The 17033-nt window shown below is 39.9% G+C and overlaps 1 protein-coding gene across 3 annotated transcripts in view; it reads right to left on the bottom strand.

Moving 5' to 3' along the window:
- Positions 1-17033, bottom strand: part of MROH9 (maestro heat like repeat family member 9) — an 82916-nt gene that overhangs the window by 43868 nt on the left and 22015 nt on the right. For 2 of the 3 annotated variants that reach the window (XM_059146769.1, XM_059146770.1), the window contains exons 4-7: positions 15642-15721; positions 5881-6016; positions 5214-5300; positions 2986-3090 (exon numbers count right to left, since the gene is read on the bottom strand). In XM_059146769.1, coding sequence (XP_059002752.1) covers positions 2986-3090; positions 5214-5300; positions 5881-6016; positions 15642-15721 — 408 coding nt within the window. Of the gene's footprint in view, positions 1-2985; positions 3091-5213; positions 5301-5880; positions 6017-15636; positions 15723-17033 lie in introns of those variants that run through there. The other variant, XM_059146771.1, reaches the window with a different exon arrangement.

The following is a 17033-nucleotide window of genomic DNA, read 5'->3' as shown; positions in this document are numbered from 1 at the left end:
AAATCACCGACCCTGTGCGCTCGTCTGCCTCGTGCCCTTGCCCTCACCTGCGGCTCCCTCCCCACCGCATTCAGGACTTGCGTCTCTCCCAAGCTGTGTGTTCACGCTTCCTCCCAGCTTTGGCTTGGACTCAGCTCTACCTTTATTGTGGAGTTTGTTTTGCCGGGCTTCAGGTCGATTTCTGGGGTGTTTAGGATAATTTGAAAATTATCTACTTATATCCCTGAGAGAAAGTGAGCCTAGGGTCCTCCCACTCCACTGCTGTCCCCCTCCAGAAATCCCACTCGTCTTTCAAATGCTGATGTGCCAAAGGAACAAACCCGGGGAAAATCTTTCTGTCTGTGATACAGGATGACATGTTTAGCTCACATTTCCTTGTCTGTTTGAAAACTGAATAGTTTAATGGGAGGGACGAACAGGACAGCACAGAGGTCATATAAGGAGAATTACTCTGTTAAAAAGTATTTTTGATAGAAAATCAAAACCAAAATCAAAATCCTGACTACAAACGGCAGTCAGGCTTGTTCAATAGGATGAGGGCCTCTGAGACTCTAGAAGACATTGGCTAGGGTAGCTTACGGGGGAAAAAAGTCTTCCCACTGAATGCACCTGAGAACAGAATGGATCGTTCCCCATCATCAGAGAAGGGAACAAGTCTCCACTGATGTGCACTCAATACATCAGACCTGGAGGTCCACAGAGGAGGCCTGTGGGAAGCTCAGCTGTTAATTTAGGAATACGTCCAGCTGTTTGGGTTCGTGTACTTGTCCTCTCTCCTCCGTTCATTTCATGGACTTAACCATCTTTAGAGGACATTGCCGTAAAGAGAAAGTTAGGCTTCATGCCTCTGTTGATGACCGGGCTGAGGCGAGCGGAGCCTCCCCATCCCAAGGGCGCTGGTGTGCCTCCACCTGCTGGCGCTCCGGCACACTGCAGAGCAAAGTGGAAAGTCCCCCTACGTGGCTTCTGGAAGAATCTGTTCCAGGTAGGAACCGTCCACTCGGGAGAGCCTTCTGCCCCAGAAGTGGAATTGCATATTTATCTGCATATTATCTGGGCTGTGTGTAGGGGGACTGCACTTGATGGACATAATCAGAGTTGAGAAGAGGAGATGGAAGATGACCAAACTCCAAAATGTCTTACCCGTCACCTCAGTGGAACTCACTAGAACGAACGAAGGAATGAATGAATGAATATATGTATACTGAATCAACATGCGGAAGCAGACAGAAGCATGTGAGTAGGTTTTGCGCAGACAGTCCCCATCGAATTCTTGCTGAGTGCCTGAAACATTCAGGGCCTACGCAGCAAGGAGGCCGGAGATGGGAACTAACTCCACGTCAAGCCTTGCTGAGAAACTCGGTGTGATTCGCCTTTCGAACATTTGAAGGGACAGCCAGCCACTTTAGAGACCCGGAGAGCCCAAAGACTGAAACAAAGACTCCATCCCTCTTTTGAAATAATCAACATGATGCAAAGAACATCACGGATTACGTTTCCTCATGTAAGAAAATTGTGTAACATCCCAAAGCTGATGTTAAACAAAATAGTAAGAATTCAGGTACGTTCTAAGGGTTATGTAGGCTTTTTGTCTCAATATGTCTGGAAACTATTTGTATAAGTAGTAGAAGATGGCTACACGAAGATGGTATCATAAATGCATGTTTCTGATCCCCTTTAATCTGAACGCCTAAAATATTTCAGACAATCAGAGGAGCAGTTAGAAGTGCACGTTTAAAAGTCACAGTTGAGGACGAGCTATGGTGAGTGCTGTGACGTGTGTAAGCCTGACGATTCGCAGACCTGTATCCCTGGGGCAAATAATACATTATATGTTAATAAAAATAATTAATAAAAAAATCACAGTTAAGGATGAGTTGCAAAACATAGGTTGGGGACACAGTATCCGTAAGAGAGAGAAATGTTTATAGATAGTAAGGTCTCTTAGAAGGAAGGCAATGATGTTATTAAAAATATAGAAAACTTCAGCAAATACCGGCAGTTATGAGATGCCCATTTGTTCTGCATTTGAAAGGCAACAATTAGAAAGTGCAGTGACTTGCCCGTGTGGTGGAAGTGTAGGGAAACCGTGTAACATCCGCAGGAGTACGAACGAGGTAATTCTGTAGTGCTGAAACTAGAACCTACTCCTACTCTGTCATCTATCATCTTTCTAAGTATTTCTAAGTACGTATGTACTGGAACAAAGGTGACCATTTGTATAGTGTCGAACTAAAAAAAAAAAAAAAAAAAAAAAAAAAACCCTAAATATACCTGAATGTCCATCTATAAGTAGATTACAATGTACTAGAACTATGGGTATATGCTTCGGCTGAAAGAATGAGGTAACTCCACACATATTCCCAGGAAGATCCCTGAGGAACGTACTGTTCAGCAAAAAATCGAATTGCAGAACCAGGTATAAATATAATGTGGTTTTAATCAAGAAGCACTAAGTAACAATCCGTGTATCTCAGAGCGTGCACGTGTGTACGGGTGTGTGCACGGAGGCTGTCAGCGGGGCCCCGTCACGGCAGCACGCGGGGGAGGAGAGGAAGGACTTCTGCCCCATCGCTAGCGTGCCACACAGGGACACGATTCAGGAATGACTTGTATAAATTTCAAATAAATGCATAATGGTTTAAAAATACTTTAGGAAAAGGAGAAATAAGGAGGAAAGAGGGATGGAAGGATTTCTAGGGGTGCACGTGACACTGGTCGCGAGCCACAGAGAATGCGGGAGTCCGTGGAAGTTTGACACACTCGTGCTGTGGGCAGGAAGCATAAAGGGTCTTAGCAACTGGTTGAGAGACTCTGCTCTGATGGACCTAAACCGTGGAGTATATGGACTCTACTCTGCCTGTCCCACCCTGCCAGCACGGTCCTACCAAGCAGGTGCTTAGTTTTCAAGGTCCAAGGCTCGGAGAGCGGGGTTAGGGCAATGAGCCTTGGAAGCATGTGGTGTGATGGCGCTGGGTGACTTACGTATCCCCTGACTCTCCGGGACGCAAAGCTTAGCACCCTGCTGATGATCACCATAACCCTCTCCTGTAGGTAGGAGCTATCTTCGTTCATCCACACAACCATGTCCTGTGGAAAACACAGTCATCATCCTAGAGCCCGGGGTTTCCATGTCTACAAGCTCCCTCCATTAGCCTCCAACTTCACCAAGTCAAGGGCCCCCGCAGACCCTGATTATTTCCTATCTAACCTACATTTATCTCAAAAAGATGACAAGCTAGGAGTATACTAGTTCATCTACTGTCATAACCACACTTGAATTATATGTTACTTAATTTTATGCAATGAATATTTACTCATGATGTGCATTGTAAGTCACTTTGTCAGTTATCATGAAAAGTTTAACAAGAGACTATCATGGGATTGTTAGCAGCTTCTCTTGTTTTTCTTTCAAAGTACATATCCGCTCTCTCTGTCTCTCTCATCACAGGATCTGATTTTCAGTTTTTAAAAAGAATTGAAATGTCATCTGATCCTGAAATGTCATCTCACTCCAGAATTTCCTCTGCAGACTCAACACTCAGATATTTTCTGGCTCATAGTTGCAGAGAATATTCCTGGAGACAGCTCGGTTAGAAAGTTCTTGCTAATTTTGATTCGACTCCATCTTGCTGTAACTCTGTTCTAAGCCTTCAGAAGCAGTGACATATTTAAAAGCTTGGTAAGCGAGGAAACGGCATATGCCTCACATTCCAACCACCACTAATGGATTTCTTTCTTTCTTTTTCTTTTTTTTTTTTTTTAAGATTTTTATTTATTTATTTGACAGAGATCACAAGTAGGCAGAGAGGCAGGCGGGGGTGGGGAGGTGGTGGGAAGCAGGCTCCCAGCTGAGCAGAGAGCCCGATGCTGGGACCCTGAGATCCTGACCTGAGCCAAAGGCAGAGGCTTAACCCACTGAGCTACCCAGTGCCCCCGCTAACAGATGTCTCAAGGCACTCTGTTCGAATCCACAGTATTTGTGCTAAATCTACTCCTTTCACTCGCTCCCATTGTAGAAAACTGTTCTCAAGTCCATTTCCTAGGGCAGAAGAGTGTCTAAATCTCAGGGGGGTCAGACTGTGCCTTTCCCAAGAGCGGGCTTTTTGCTCTTTTTGAGAATCAAGTGAGTTTCTAGACATGGAAGGTATGAGAACAACACAGTCAGGGAACAGGTTTCCAAGTTAGAGAGCCCCCCCATTCATTAGCATGGCACATATTATTGCTTCCATTTCCTTATCAGCAAACTGGGGGAAAATCACAGTAGCTTCCTCGGAGGGTTATTTTAAGGGTTAAATGAGATAACCTACACGTGAAATATTCAGCTTAGTCAACCCGATGTAGAGTAAATGCTCATAACAGTAGTTTATCGGTTGAAAGAGCCTGTGTGGGGAGGTGGTTGTAATAATGGGATAATAATAAGGACTTTAAAGAGTTGTGAGGTTAAATTTTTAAAAATTCACAAAAAATGTTCGACTCAAATTAGGCACAAATTCACTCCGTGTATTTCATTTTCCCTTGCATTCCTTCTTGTCTTCCCAGATACCAATTCTGCTTCTTTACTTGAATGTATTTTATGATTTGCCTAAACCCGTAATGCTCCTAGTAGAATAAGTCAACCTGGTTTCCCACTGTTTCCTGACAGGTGCCCCTGATGCCATCATATTAGAAGCCGTTGAGGATGGTAAGACATCCTGAGCAGAATTCCTGTCTCTGCCCGGGACGTTTAAGACACCCTGATGTCCAAATGTAAGTGGGGATTCGGACAGTTGTTGGGCTTTGCTCCGACACCACGGTGTCCATGAAGCCAGGATGCTTCAGCTCCAGCGGTGCTGGGGAGGAAGCAAGCCTACGGAGACCATCCCGGCATGGCTGCATGGACCCGCAGGTCGTCTAAGCCGATCGCCCTCTCTTTTCTGCTAAACCACACTGTATCACTCTTACATTGCCACAGAACATGGGGCTTCTTAACTGTTTTGTTGCTGCCATCTTCCCAAAATTGAATTCTTAAAATTATGTCTCTTCAATTGAAATAAAAGGAAGTGATTTCATTTGGGGGATCATTAGACAGCTTGGGAGGAAAAGAAAAAAAAATCAGCCACCAAATACTTGAAGGAGACATGAGTATAGGAAAAGGGAAATACTAAGTGAATATAATGACCTCTTTAGATTTAAGAAAAGGAAACAAAATTGCTCATTTCCCTTTATTTTACCTTTAAGATTTGCAGTTTGTAGAGATCTTTAGACACTAAGATCAGAAGAGTGTCCTCAAATAAGTTTAAAGTGTTTTGATACAGATTCTGAAAAACAAAAAAAGTGACACAAGCAGCTGGCCAGGTAAAATTAGACATAACTGTGTTCAGTGTCTATGGCTTTATGCCCGGGTGTCCTGCGTTCTCCCCATAAACTGAAGGTAAGAGAGGAGAGAGCCAGCCAGAGGGACGAGAGCTCCCAGGACCACGGGCCATGCATCACCCTCCACCTTCCAGGGCGGCTGCGCCCTGCGGCTGTGCTGGGGAAACCGAGACCAGAGGTGCGGCTCCCCGCACTGCAGGGCTGGTCCTCCCTCCGCCTCGCCCTGCTCTTACTTTCCTTCTTGGAGCATTTGTCCATAAACTCTTGTCCTTGCTAAAATAATTAACCCCAGATGTCTTCATTCATCCGTTCCTGTAACTCCTGTACAACCCATCAAATTCCGTGAGTCGTAGAATTGCCAAGGAGTCCGGGGGGCACGGATGAAAGCTGGAAGACACTGCGGTTAATCTACGGTAGGGATAAAAGGTGAAGGACATCACAAGGACAGCGACCTGCGGGGGCGCGCTGCGGGACCCTGGGCCGCGGGACGATGGGTCCCAACAGTTAAGGGACGCAAACGCTCACCTCCAGGTCCTCTTTGTCATCTTCCTGGTCTCCCATCTCCTTCACTTCCTCAAGACTCGGTATAGAAAATACCATTTCAAAGGAGGACTTTATTATCTTCAGTTGGGTTTCGAACTGCAGAAGGGGATCGACATAGCTGGTAACAAAGAGGTGTAGTTATTAAAAAGAGGAGAGAACAAACGTGATCTAAGTTTAGTGGCTTTCTCTGGTGTGAGGGAGAATGTACTAGAAAATGAGGCCCAGGTCTTGGCTTTATATAACATGTGGGTTTTACATATTCTCATAAAAATGACAATGGTGCTTTAAATGTAGAGGAATGAGTTTCTTTTTAAAAATCATCTGTAATCAGTTATTTCGAAACCAGAAGATATTTCTCCATAGACACAATAATGTAAAGAGTGGTCACAATTCCAGGCAAACCCGCAAAGCCATGCTGAGCGTTAGCTGAAATATATTACTGCCACATTTTCTCTAAGCTGTGATACTCCGCTTCTTACATTTTAATGTTTCTGAAATTATTGGGATGCAGCCTCTAATTCTTGGCAGAAGAAACCTGCTGTCAGCAGTTGGAAAGACAAGTTATGACACAGTTGTTATCCCTTAGATATGTGGGATGTGGATAACAGTCCTTCCTGATTTTTTTTTTTTGAAGTGAAAATATATATATATTTTTTTGAAAAGATGGTGATGTAGATGGTAAGGTAGGAAATTTTATGTTGGACTCAGAATATCTTTTTCTCTACTGGACGGGAAAATCAAAGTGTCTAATCCCACCGTTTGAAATGGAATTTCTTAGACTATGATAGATAATTTTCAAATATTGGGAAGATTAATTTGACTTATTCAAAGCTTGAATGAATTATTAGACTCTGAACAGCTTCCAGTAGAATTTTCAGGGGAAGATATTTAACTTTTAGGGATAAATACCTTGACTTAGGAAAGTGCAAAATTAAGATTTTGATGAAATAGTAAATAGTTTCTTTCAATGTACTTTGAAATCATACTGCTAATCCTAAAAATGCTAAAATGTTCCAAATCATGACTAAAGATAAGAAAAGTAGCATGATCCTCTAAGCCTGTGCATAACTGCTAATGGGCAACAGATCTTCAAATTTTAAATGTGAGGAAGGTTGAGTGTGAGACGTTGATGATGCTAAAGAAAAAAGACACATGGAAATCTATGGGTCAACATGGACAACTGCCATCAAGGATACATTTTTTTTTGATACACGTGTAATTAGCTTTCAAAAGAATAGTTATTAAATTACTAATGTGTTTTACAGTAAGTGACATCTTAGAATTAAGAATTTCAGTGTAAATGCTTTTTTTATATTCCAGAGTGCACAACCAGGTGATAGAGAACAGCACTGGGGGAAGAAGAATAAACATTCCTCACTCAATCACTGTATGATCAGTAAGCAAAGGGCCACACATATGTTTGCAAGTATAATGTTAAGAATCACAATTGAATAAAACAAAGTAGATGCCTCCTAATAAAAGCATGGGGAAATGATATTAAACAGATCACAAAGAAATCAGGAGGGACAATTTGATATGATAAAATGTTTAGTTCAAATAAAAGAATATTGAGAGATAAATATATGGTCATTTGAAATAATAAAAGGAAGAGTTAATAACAGAAATAGTTAAATTATTAAAAATAACTATTAAAAGTACAAGGTATTGAATTATTTAAGATGCAAGAGGAAATAGAAATTATTAAAATTATTAAAAATACAAGGAAAAGCAAACACAGTCATAGAATATTAAGCATTCAATTATCAGCCTGTGGTAGGTAAAAATTAAAAATTCTGCAAAAGAGGAGATCTTTACTAGAATTAATAAGGAGATATAGATAAATTATATTAAATGAGATAACAAGGATCATCCTCAATAATCATGGTGTGCTGACAAATATTTATCATATTTGTAAATATATGTTTTATTCTCAAATCACAATGAGAAATCCATTTTAAAAATGAGAAAATTCAAAGTACTTAAAAGTACTTGAACACTATTAGAATTTTTCTCATTTAAAATAAGGGGCATCTGGGTAGCTCAGTTGGTTAAGCATCCCACTTTTGGTTTTGGCTCAGGTCATGATCTTGTGGCTGTGGGACTGAGCGCTGGGTTGGGCTTGGTTCTCAGTGCAGAGTCTGCTTCAGATTCTCTCTCCTTCCCTCTCACCTACTTTTGCTCTCTCTCAAAAAAGTAAAACCTTTAAAAAAAAATAAAAAGAGAGAAAAATGACAAACTAAACATGTAACCAGATTTTAAAGCTACTAAAAATATAATCAAAGAAATAAAGGGCATAAACAATGAATAAGTATAAAATGAGGAAAGGGGAATAATAAATATAGTGATTCTTGCTGGAAAATTTAATAAATATTTTAAAAAGAAAAAAGAGGAAGCATAATAACATTCTGCTTAGAGGGACCCCAAAAGAAGAGGAGAGAGAAAAGGGAGCAGAAGATTTACTTGAAGAAATAGTAGCTGATAAGTTCCCTAATCCAGGGAAGAAAACAAAGATCCATATCCAAGAGGCACAGAGATTCCCCAACAAAATCAACCCAAGGAGGTCCGCACAAGACACACAATAATTAAAATGGCAACACATAGTGATAAAGAGAGAATTTTAAAAGCAAGAGAAAACATGACAGTTATATACGAGTGAAACCCCATACGTTATCCAGCAGATTTTTAGCAGAAACTTTGAAGGCCAGAAAATAGTAGCATGATATATTCAAAGTGCTGAAAGGGGGAAAAAAAATATCTGTGACCAAGAATAGTCTCTCCAGCGAAGCTATAATTCAGAAGAGAAGGAGCAATAAAGAATTTCCCAGACAAACAAAAACTAAAGAAGTTCATGACCAGTAAGCCAGCCTTACAGGAAATGTTAAAGGAGACTGTATGATTATAAAGGGAAGACCATAAGTATGAGTAAGAAAAGTAGGAAGGACAAAAGCAATAAAAATAAGTCTACCCATAAAAATCAGTCAAGGGACCCACAAAGTAAAAGGAGGTAAAGTATTACATCATAAACCAAGCATGTGGAGGGGAGAGGAGTTAAGAATGGGCTCAAGTGTAAGGTGTACGCAGAAATGTAATATACAAATCTAATGGTAACCACAAATCAAAACCCAGTAATAGATACGCAAAAAGTAAAGAGTAAGAATCCAAGTATGTCACTAAAGAAAGCCAGCAAACTGGGAGAGCAGAGCAAGAGAAGAAAGGATCCAAGAGGGGCTATAAAACAACCACAAGCCGAGTAACAGAATGGCAATAAATGCATACCCGTTACTTGGAATGTAAATGGACTAAATGCCCCAAACAAAAGATATAGGGTGACAGACTGAATTTAAAAACAAGACCCATCTATATGCTGCCTACAAGACTCATTTCACACCTAAAGACACGTGCAGATTGAAAGCAAGGGGATGGAGAAACATTTGTCATGCAGATAGATGACAAAAGAAAGCCAGGATAGCCATACTAATGGCTTTTCTCTTTGGAGAAAATAGAATTTATGACAAAACTGCAAAACTGTAACAGGAGACCAAGAAAGACACTATCTAATAATAACATGGACCATTGAACAAGAAGATATAACAATTGTATATATTTATACACCCAGCATTGGAGCACCCAAATACATGAAACAGTTAATAGCAAACATAAAGGAACTAGTAGATAGTAATACAATAATAGTGGGGGACTTTAACACCTCACTTACGTCAGTGGATAGATAATCCAGACAGAAAATCAACAAGGAAACAGCGGTTTTGAATGGCACAAGGGATGAAATAAAATTCACAGATATATTCATAACACTCCATCCTAAAATAGCAGAATACACATTGTTTTTTGTTTTTATTTTTTAAAGAGAGAGAGAAACAGAGTGGGTGCAAGTGGCAGGGGGGAGGGGGAGAGGGAGAGAGAGAATCCCAAGCTGGCTCTATGCTCAGTGCAGAGCCTGAGTTGGGGCTCAGTCTCATGACTCTGAGATCATGACCTGAACTAAAATCAGGAGTTGGTTGCTTAACCAACTGAGGCACCCCGGCACCCCAGAAAACACATTCTTTTTAAGGGCACATGGAACATTCTTCAGAATAGATCACATAATAGGCCATGAAACAAGTCTGAGCAAATTAAAAAAGATCAAAGTCACACCATGCATTTTCTCTGACCATCACACATGAAATCAGAAATCAACCACCAGAAAATATCTGGAAAGAGCACCAAAACATGGAGGTTAAATAACGTGCTACTGAACATTGAATGGGTCAACCAGGAACTCAGAAAAGAGATTAAAAAATTAGATGCAGAGAAATCAAAATGAAAACACAATGGTTCAAATCATTGGATGTAGCAAAAGGGACGTATATAACAAAACAAGCCTACCTCAAGAAGCGAGAAAAATCTCATTCTAACCTACACCTCAAGGAGCTAGGAAAAAAACAATAGACAAAACCTAAAACCAGCAGAAGGAAGAAAACAATAAAAATCAGAGCAGAAATAGAAAACTTGAACAGACTGATAAGCAGCAATGAAAATGAATCAGCAATTAAAAAATTCCCAACAAACCAGAGGCCAGGACCAGGTGGCCTCACAGGTGAATTCTACCAAACATTTAAAGAATAGTTCATGCCTATTCTCAAACTTTTAAAAAAGTAGAAGAGGAAGGAAAATTTCCGAATTCATTTTATGAGACTAACATTACCCGATGTAAAGCCAGATAAAAATACCACAAAAAAGAGAACTACAGACGAACAACTCTGATGAACATAGATGCAAAAACAGCATTTTTCACAGAAGTGGAACAAAGGATGCTAACATTTGTATAAAATCACAAGACCCCAAATAGCCAATGGTCTTGAAAAAGAAAAACAAAACTGGAAGTATCGCAATTCTGGACTATAAAGCTGTGGTAATCAAAACATTATGGTACTGGCACAAAAAGAGACAACATGGATCAATAGAACAGAATAGAAAACCCAGAAATAAACCTACAATTACATGTCAATTAATTTTTAACAAAGGAGGCAAGAATATGCAATGGGAAAAAGACAATTTCTTCAACAAATGCTGTCGGGAGAAGGCTGGATAGCAATATAGAAAGGAATGAACCCGGACCACTTTCTTACACCATACAAAATAATAAACTCAAGATGGATTAAAAATCTAAATGTGAGACCTGAAACCACAAAAATCCTAGACGAGAACACAGACCATAATTTCTGACTTTCGCCATAATAACGTCTTTCTAGATATGTCTCCTGAGGCAAGGGAAACAAAAGCAAAATTAAACGACTGAGACTTCATCAAAATAAAGTACTGCACAGCAAAGGAAACAACCAACAAAACTAGAAGACAACCAAGGGAATGGGAGAAGATATTTGCAAATGACATGTCCAATAAAGGGTTAGTATTCAAAATATATAAAGAATTTCTGAAACTTAACATCCCCCTCAAAGTGAATTTAAAAATGGGTGGAAAAGAAGAATAGACATTTCTCCAAAGAAGACATCCAGATGGCCAACAGACACATGAGAAGATGCTCAACGTCACTCATCATCAGGGAAATACAAATGAAAACTATAGTGAGGTATCACCTCCCACCTCTCAGAATGGCTGAAACCAACAAGAAGCAACCGATTTTGGCAAGGATGTGGAGAAAAAGGAACGTTTCACACTGTTGGTGGGAGTGCGAGCTGGGGCATCCACTGTGGAAAACAGTATGGAGTCCTTCAGAAAGTTAACAGTAGAACTACCCTACAGACCAGCAATTGGGCTACTGGGTATTTACCCAAAGAATATGAAAACACTAATTCAAAGGAATATGTGTACCCCTATGTTTATAACAATATTATTTACAATAGTCAAATTATGGAAACAGCCCAAGTATCCATTGATAAATGAATGCATAAAGAAGAAATGGTGTATATATACAATGGAATATTATTCAGCCGTAGAAAGAATGAAATCTTGACATTTGCAACCACATAAATTGATCTAGGGAGTATAATGCTAAGCAAAATAAGCCAGTCAGAAACAGACAGATGCCATATGATTTCACTCATCTCTGGAATTTAAGAAACAAAACAAACATACAAAGGGAAATCAAAAGAGACAAATGAGAAAACAGACTCTTAACTACAGAGTCTGGTTAAAGATAGTTCCCAGAGGGGAGGTGAGTGGGGGGCTGGGTAAAACAGGGGTCGAGGATCTGGAGAGGGATGTGGGGGGATGGGCGAGCCTGGCGGTGGGGATTAAGGAGGGCACGTATTGCCTGGAGCACTGGGTGTGGTGCACAGTGAACTTTGGAACAATGAAAAAAAATTAAATTAAATTAAATTTTAAAAAAAGAACACTTCTCTTGATGAGCACTGAGTAATAATATATGGGACTGCTGAATCACTCACACGATTGTACACCCGAAACTGTATATTAACTACACGGGAATTAAAATCATAAAAAAACTAACAAATTTCATTTATAAATATGAAGTTTAAATTTTTAGAATAATAATTTTTAAAATAATAAAATAACACTGTAACACCAATTATGATTTATCATCAGAATGTAAGGATGGACCAATAGCCTAAAAACTATCAATTAACACATACCTATAATAGGTTAAATTAAAAATCATGCTTTAATCAATCTTGAAAAAGTATTTAATAAATATCAACATCATTTTTTAAGGAGAATGAATAGTTTGAATAATTTCTTGAAAGGTTTTATTTAAACCAACATTTTGCTAATTGAGAAGTCATGTATGAGTTTTTATTAAAAACAGGAACAACATAAGGGTTCAATTTCCTATTTTAAAATATTGTGTTAGAATTTGTTGTTTTTCAAATAAGACATGGTCTAATAAAAATAGTTCAGTGAGCTCAAACACAGGATAAATATATCCCCCCCCAAAATCCCATATGTATTCCAGCATATCAGAAATTGCTGTCCAAACAATAAAATTGGGGAAGGAGGGAGCTAAAATACAATATAAATAAAAAATCAGTCTAGTAATGTGCAGAATCTATGTTAAAAATACCTCAAACTTTTAAGGGAGAACACAAAACAGAACTTGAATAATTAGAAAGATAGATTTATAAATAGGAACATCATTTATAAATGTCAATTATTCTCAAATTATTTTACAAACTCTGAAAGCACAATTAAAATTTCAGGACATTTTCATCAGAAGTTGATAAAAACACATTTACCTTCCTCTTAGAAAAATAAATTGGAGAGATTATCAAAAGTTACCATGCTGGAAGTGATCAAGAAAATAAGGAAGATCTAGTTTAATCAGATAATAAAATCTATTATAAAACAGCACTAAGTCAAAACAGTTTAGTGGTGGCACCACAGTAAAATTATAAACAATGTGAGAGAATGTAAATTCTAGAGAATATCTAATATGGGAATAGAAAATACCTGTATTAAATACTCTTGTCTCCCCTCCCTGGCCAAATGTGGCACTAATCTATTGGGAATATTTCATGTTGGATCAGAATGTGTTCCTAGAATGCCTTTTTTTTTAATTAAAATTTTTTGAGATATTTGTAGCTTTACATGATGTTGTAAGAAATAATAAAGAGAAACAGCTAATATACTTCCCACGGTTTTCCCCAGTGGTAACATTCTCCGATTATAGTAGAGTATCACCACCGGGATATCGATACGGATTCCTTCCAGCCATCTGGTTCAGATCTCCCCTGTTGTATTTGTGCTCGTGTGTGTCTGTGTATTTAGTTCTATACAACTTGATCACAGGTGTACATTCCTGTATCGACCACTGCCATCAAGATCCTCAAGAACAGCTCGGAACCCTTAAGCACGCAAGTATTCCCTTATACAGACGAATGTAAAAAAAGCATTCAGAGTTTAAACAAGCCTTTGGGGATGAAACACTTTAAATTAGTGTTATCTGTATTGGGATCAACAAACATTTTCTGTGACGGTCCAGATGACAAGTGTATGAGGCTTTGCCGGCCAAATGGCCTCTGTCTGCTCAGGTCTGCCATCATAATGCAAAAGCAGTGATAGGCAATGCAGGAATAAATACATAAATGTGGCTGTATTCCAACAAAACTTTGTTTACCAACCTTGGAATTTGAATTTCACAGAGCATTTGCATGTTGTGAAATATCCTCCTTCTTTTAATCCTCCCCCAACTATTTAAAAATGAAAAATAAAAGGGGGGTGCCTGGGTGGCTCAGTCTGTTAAACGTCCAGTCTTGATTTTGGTTCAGGTCATGATCTCAAGGTCATGAGACAGAGCCCCATAGAACTCTGCACTGAGTGCGGAGCCCGCTTAGGATTCTCTCTCCCTCTCTGTCTTCCCCTCTTCTCCCTGCTCTCACTCCCTTTCTGTCAAAAAAAAAAAAAAAGTAAAGAACACTCTTATCTCTCAGAATGTACGAAACCAGGAGACTACAAAAACAGATTTAGCCCATAGGCCAAGTTTGTTGACGTCTGTTTTGCATAATGGAATTGTGAAGATAATTTAAATTCATTCATAGCATCAAAAAATATCTGCTATAGCCTAGAGGGTAACAAAAATCAACTAACAGAAAACTAGGAGAAAGTGAACGTAATAGTAAAGTGTGATATAGAACTAATTTTATCCCAGATGTCATACCAAAACGTGAAAGAAAAAATAGCAATGACACTAAAATCAATTCTGAGAAGATAAAAAAGAACAAAGAATTTTAACCCCATAGGAATGTCACGGGACACTTACTAAGTATATGCCAAAACAAAAGTCCTCACGGAGGCGCAAAGACCACGAAAAATTTCCCACATGAGAAAATTCATAAATATATAAACATACAGAAAATATTAGGTCTTGTTTTTTTTTTTAAAGGAATACAAATTAAAATAATAATGAGGTACAATTTTGGGCCTATTAAATTAGTAAAGTAGAAAAATGTATGAAGAATCTATGTCTTTTGGTGACTCGGCTTTGAAGAAACATTATTGGTGGGATTTTTCTGGACAGCAAACTGACTCCTTACTAAAAGCTCTAAGTAGGTTTTCAATCCCATCTGCGATAGTTTGGGATCTTGGGAAACAGATGCCAAAACAGGTTTAGAGGTGCATGAGATTTCGGAGAGGAGGAGGGAAGGAAGGAAGTAGGGTTAGAAAGTGCATAGACGATAGCAAGTTCTAAGAAGGGTTCAGCCGGGTCGATGCGTTTCCTAGACTCCAAGTCACCCATTGGAGCTGACTGTCCTACCAGGCTGCCTGGATGGTCAGGGAGCATCCAGGGCTGTCCACCAATTAGGATTCCCAGCAGCAGGCCATTTTCGTGGTTGCCTGTCATCTAAATCGGTAACCTCACCCTCTCAATGCTATTTCAAAAAAATATTTTAGAGGAGATACGATCTTTGATGTACAAAGATGATTAATCATACTATTGGCAAAATAAAATATAATTTTAAAATTTCAAAATTGGGGAATCTTGTACTGCCATTAAAATGAAATTATGAGCATGTAGGGAAAAATCTCAAGACATAATGCCAAAGGGAAGAATATTACAGAAAATCCGATTGGCTTATAATAATTAGACTACCTGCTGATCCGTACAGCACTGAAGAAGTGGGGAAGATTGTGAGAAAGAAAGAAACAGTAGCTGCTGAGCTGGGATGGAGGTATTTGGAGCCGTTTTCTGTTTATCACAACTGTGATTTCTCTCTATTGCATTTTGAAGATGTTCAGTCAGTGAAATGGGGGAGTATCAAAGCTTACCGTACCTGGAGTTCATAGCAAGGATCATGGCTTGGTCACCGAACAGGCCTGAGTACGCGTCCCATAGGCAGGCAGCTACATTCTCCTGGAAGTATCAGGAAAAAGGAAAGAATCAGTGTTAGCAGGCCTGCGAGGCATCACACGGAGTTCTCCCCTTCCCAGAGACTGGGCTGGAACACGAGTCCAAGAGTTCGCAGCATTGAAAACAAACTCATTTAAATCCATGATAGCATCTTGGCCTGAATGGTGGCCTTTTACCACCAACCACTGTGTTTCTATAATAAACACTTCGGGACAAAATTTTGTCAGCCGTGTTCATTACCAGGAGCTCCTCTGCCCACCACCATCACTGTTACGTGCAATCCACTCAGTGGGGAGTCTCTTGATAGAAAATGCCCACAGGACGATTTAGGTCAGGCCTTACCGAAGAACATCTCATGCGATAGAAGGAGAACCACATCGAGATCAGTGCACAGCTCTTTAAACTTACCAGTGACAATCAGTGAGGTTCCATTAAGACATCTCGATTCTTGATTGAAGGCACTGGAGAAAGCCTAGGAGAAGAGCTTCTCTTCTCTTGCGTGTATCCGTCTCGTTTACACAAGCCTCTGTTGCAATGTCCCCTCCTTGCCTCAGACCCAGTAGTACTGTTTATGGAAAATCTCAGTCTATATTTTTGAAATAACTCAAAGTTCCTTTTTAGGTCCTGCCGTATAATAATTCTATTTCTAAGGGCACGTATGCCTTCTAACACATGTGTGATTGCCCACCACCGATTACCTATCACCCTAACGAAAGCCCCCTGTTCAGTGCCTCTCCCCAGTATGGAATGCCCTTGGGGATCTACGTCCTGTCTTCTGTGGGGTGCGAGAGCTATTCTCATGGATAGGGCTACCTGCCTGTCTATTCAGTCCATATGGTAGACTGCATGTTTGTGCTCCCTCCAAAACTGTACGTTGAAGCCCTAATCCTCAGTGCGATGGTATTTGGAGATGGGCCTCTGGGAAATAATGAGGTTGAGGTGAGGTGACGAGAGCCGAACCCCAAGATGGAGCTCATGCCCTTATAAGACAGATGCAAGAGAGCTCGCCTGCTCTCTCTTTCTGCCACGTGAGGATGCAAGGAGGAGAGGGACCACCATCTGAAAACCAGGAAGAGCAACCTGCCCAGACACTGAGTCTTGGCCTGATCTGTGCTCGGATCTGGCCTTCTTAGCTTCTAGAAGTGTGAGAAATCTCCACTGTTTAAGCCACCCAGTCCCCTGAACTGACTAGGACAGTAAGAGAAACTTCCTGTTTGGGATCTGAACTAAAAACTGGCATGTCCCCAGAAGACACAAGTACACCGTCATGACCATCCCCGGGAAGAGCACACAGAACATTTCCTAACACCTCCCT

This window comes from Mustela lutreola, chromosome 14 (assembly GCF_030435805.1).
Source record: "Mustela lutreola isolate mMusLut2 chromosome 14, mMusLut2.pri, whole genome shotgun sequence".
In the NCBI taxonomy this organism is placed as follows: domain Eukaryota; kingdom Metazoa; phylum Chordata; class Mammalia; order Carnivora; family Mustelidae; genus Mustela; species Mustela lutreola.
The sequence above is the reverse complement of the archived record's forward strand: the minus strand, read 5'-3'. Positions and strand labels throughout refer to the sequence as shown.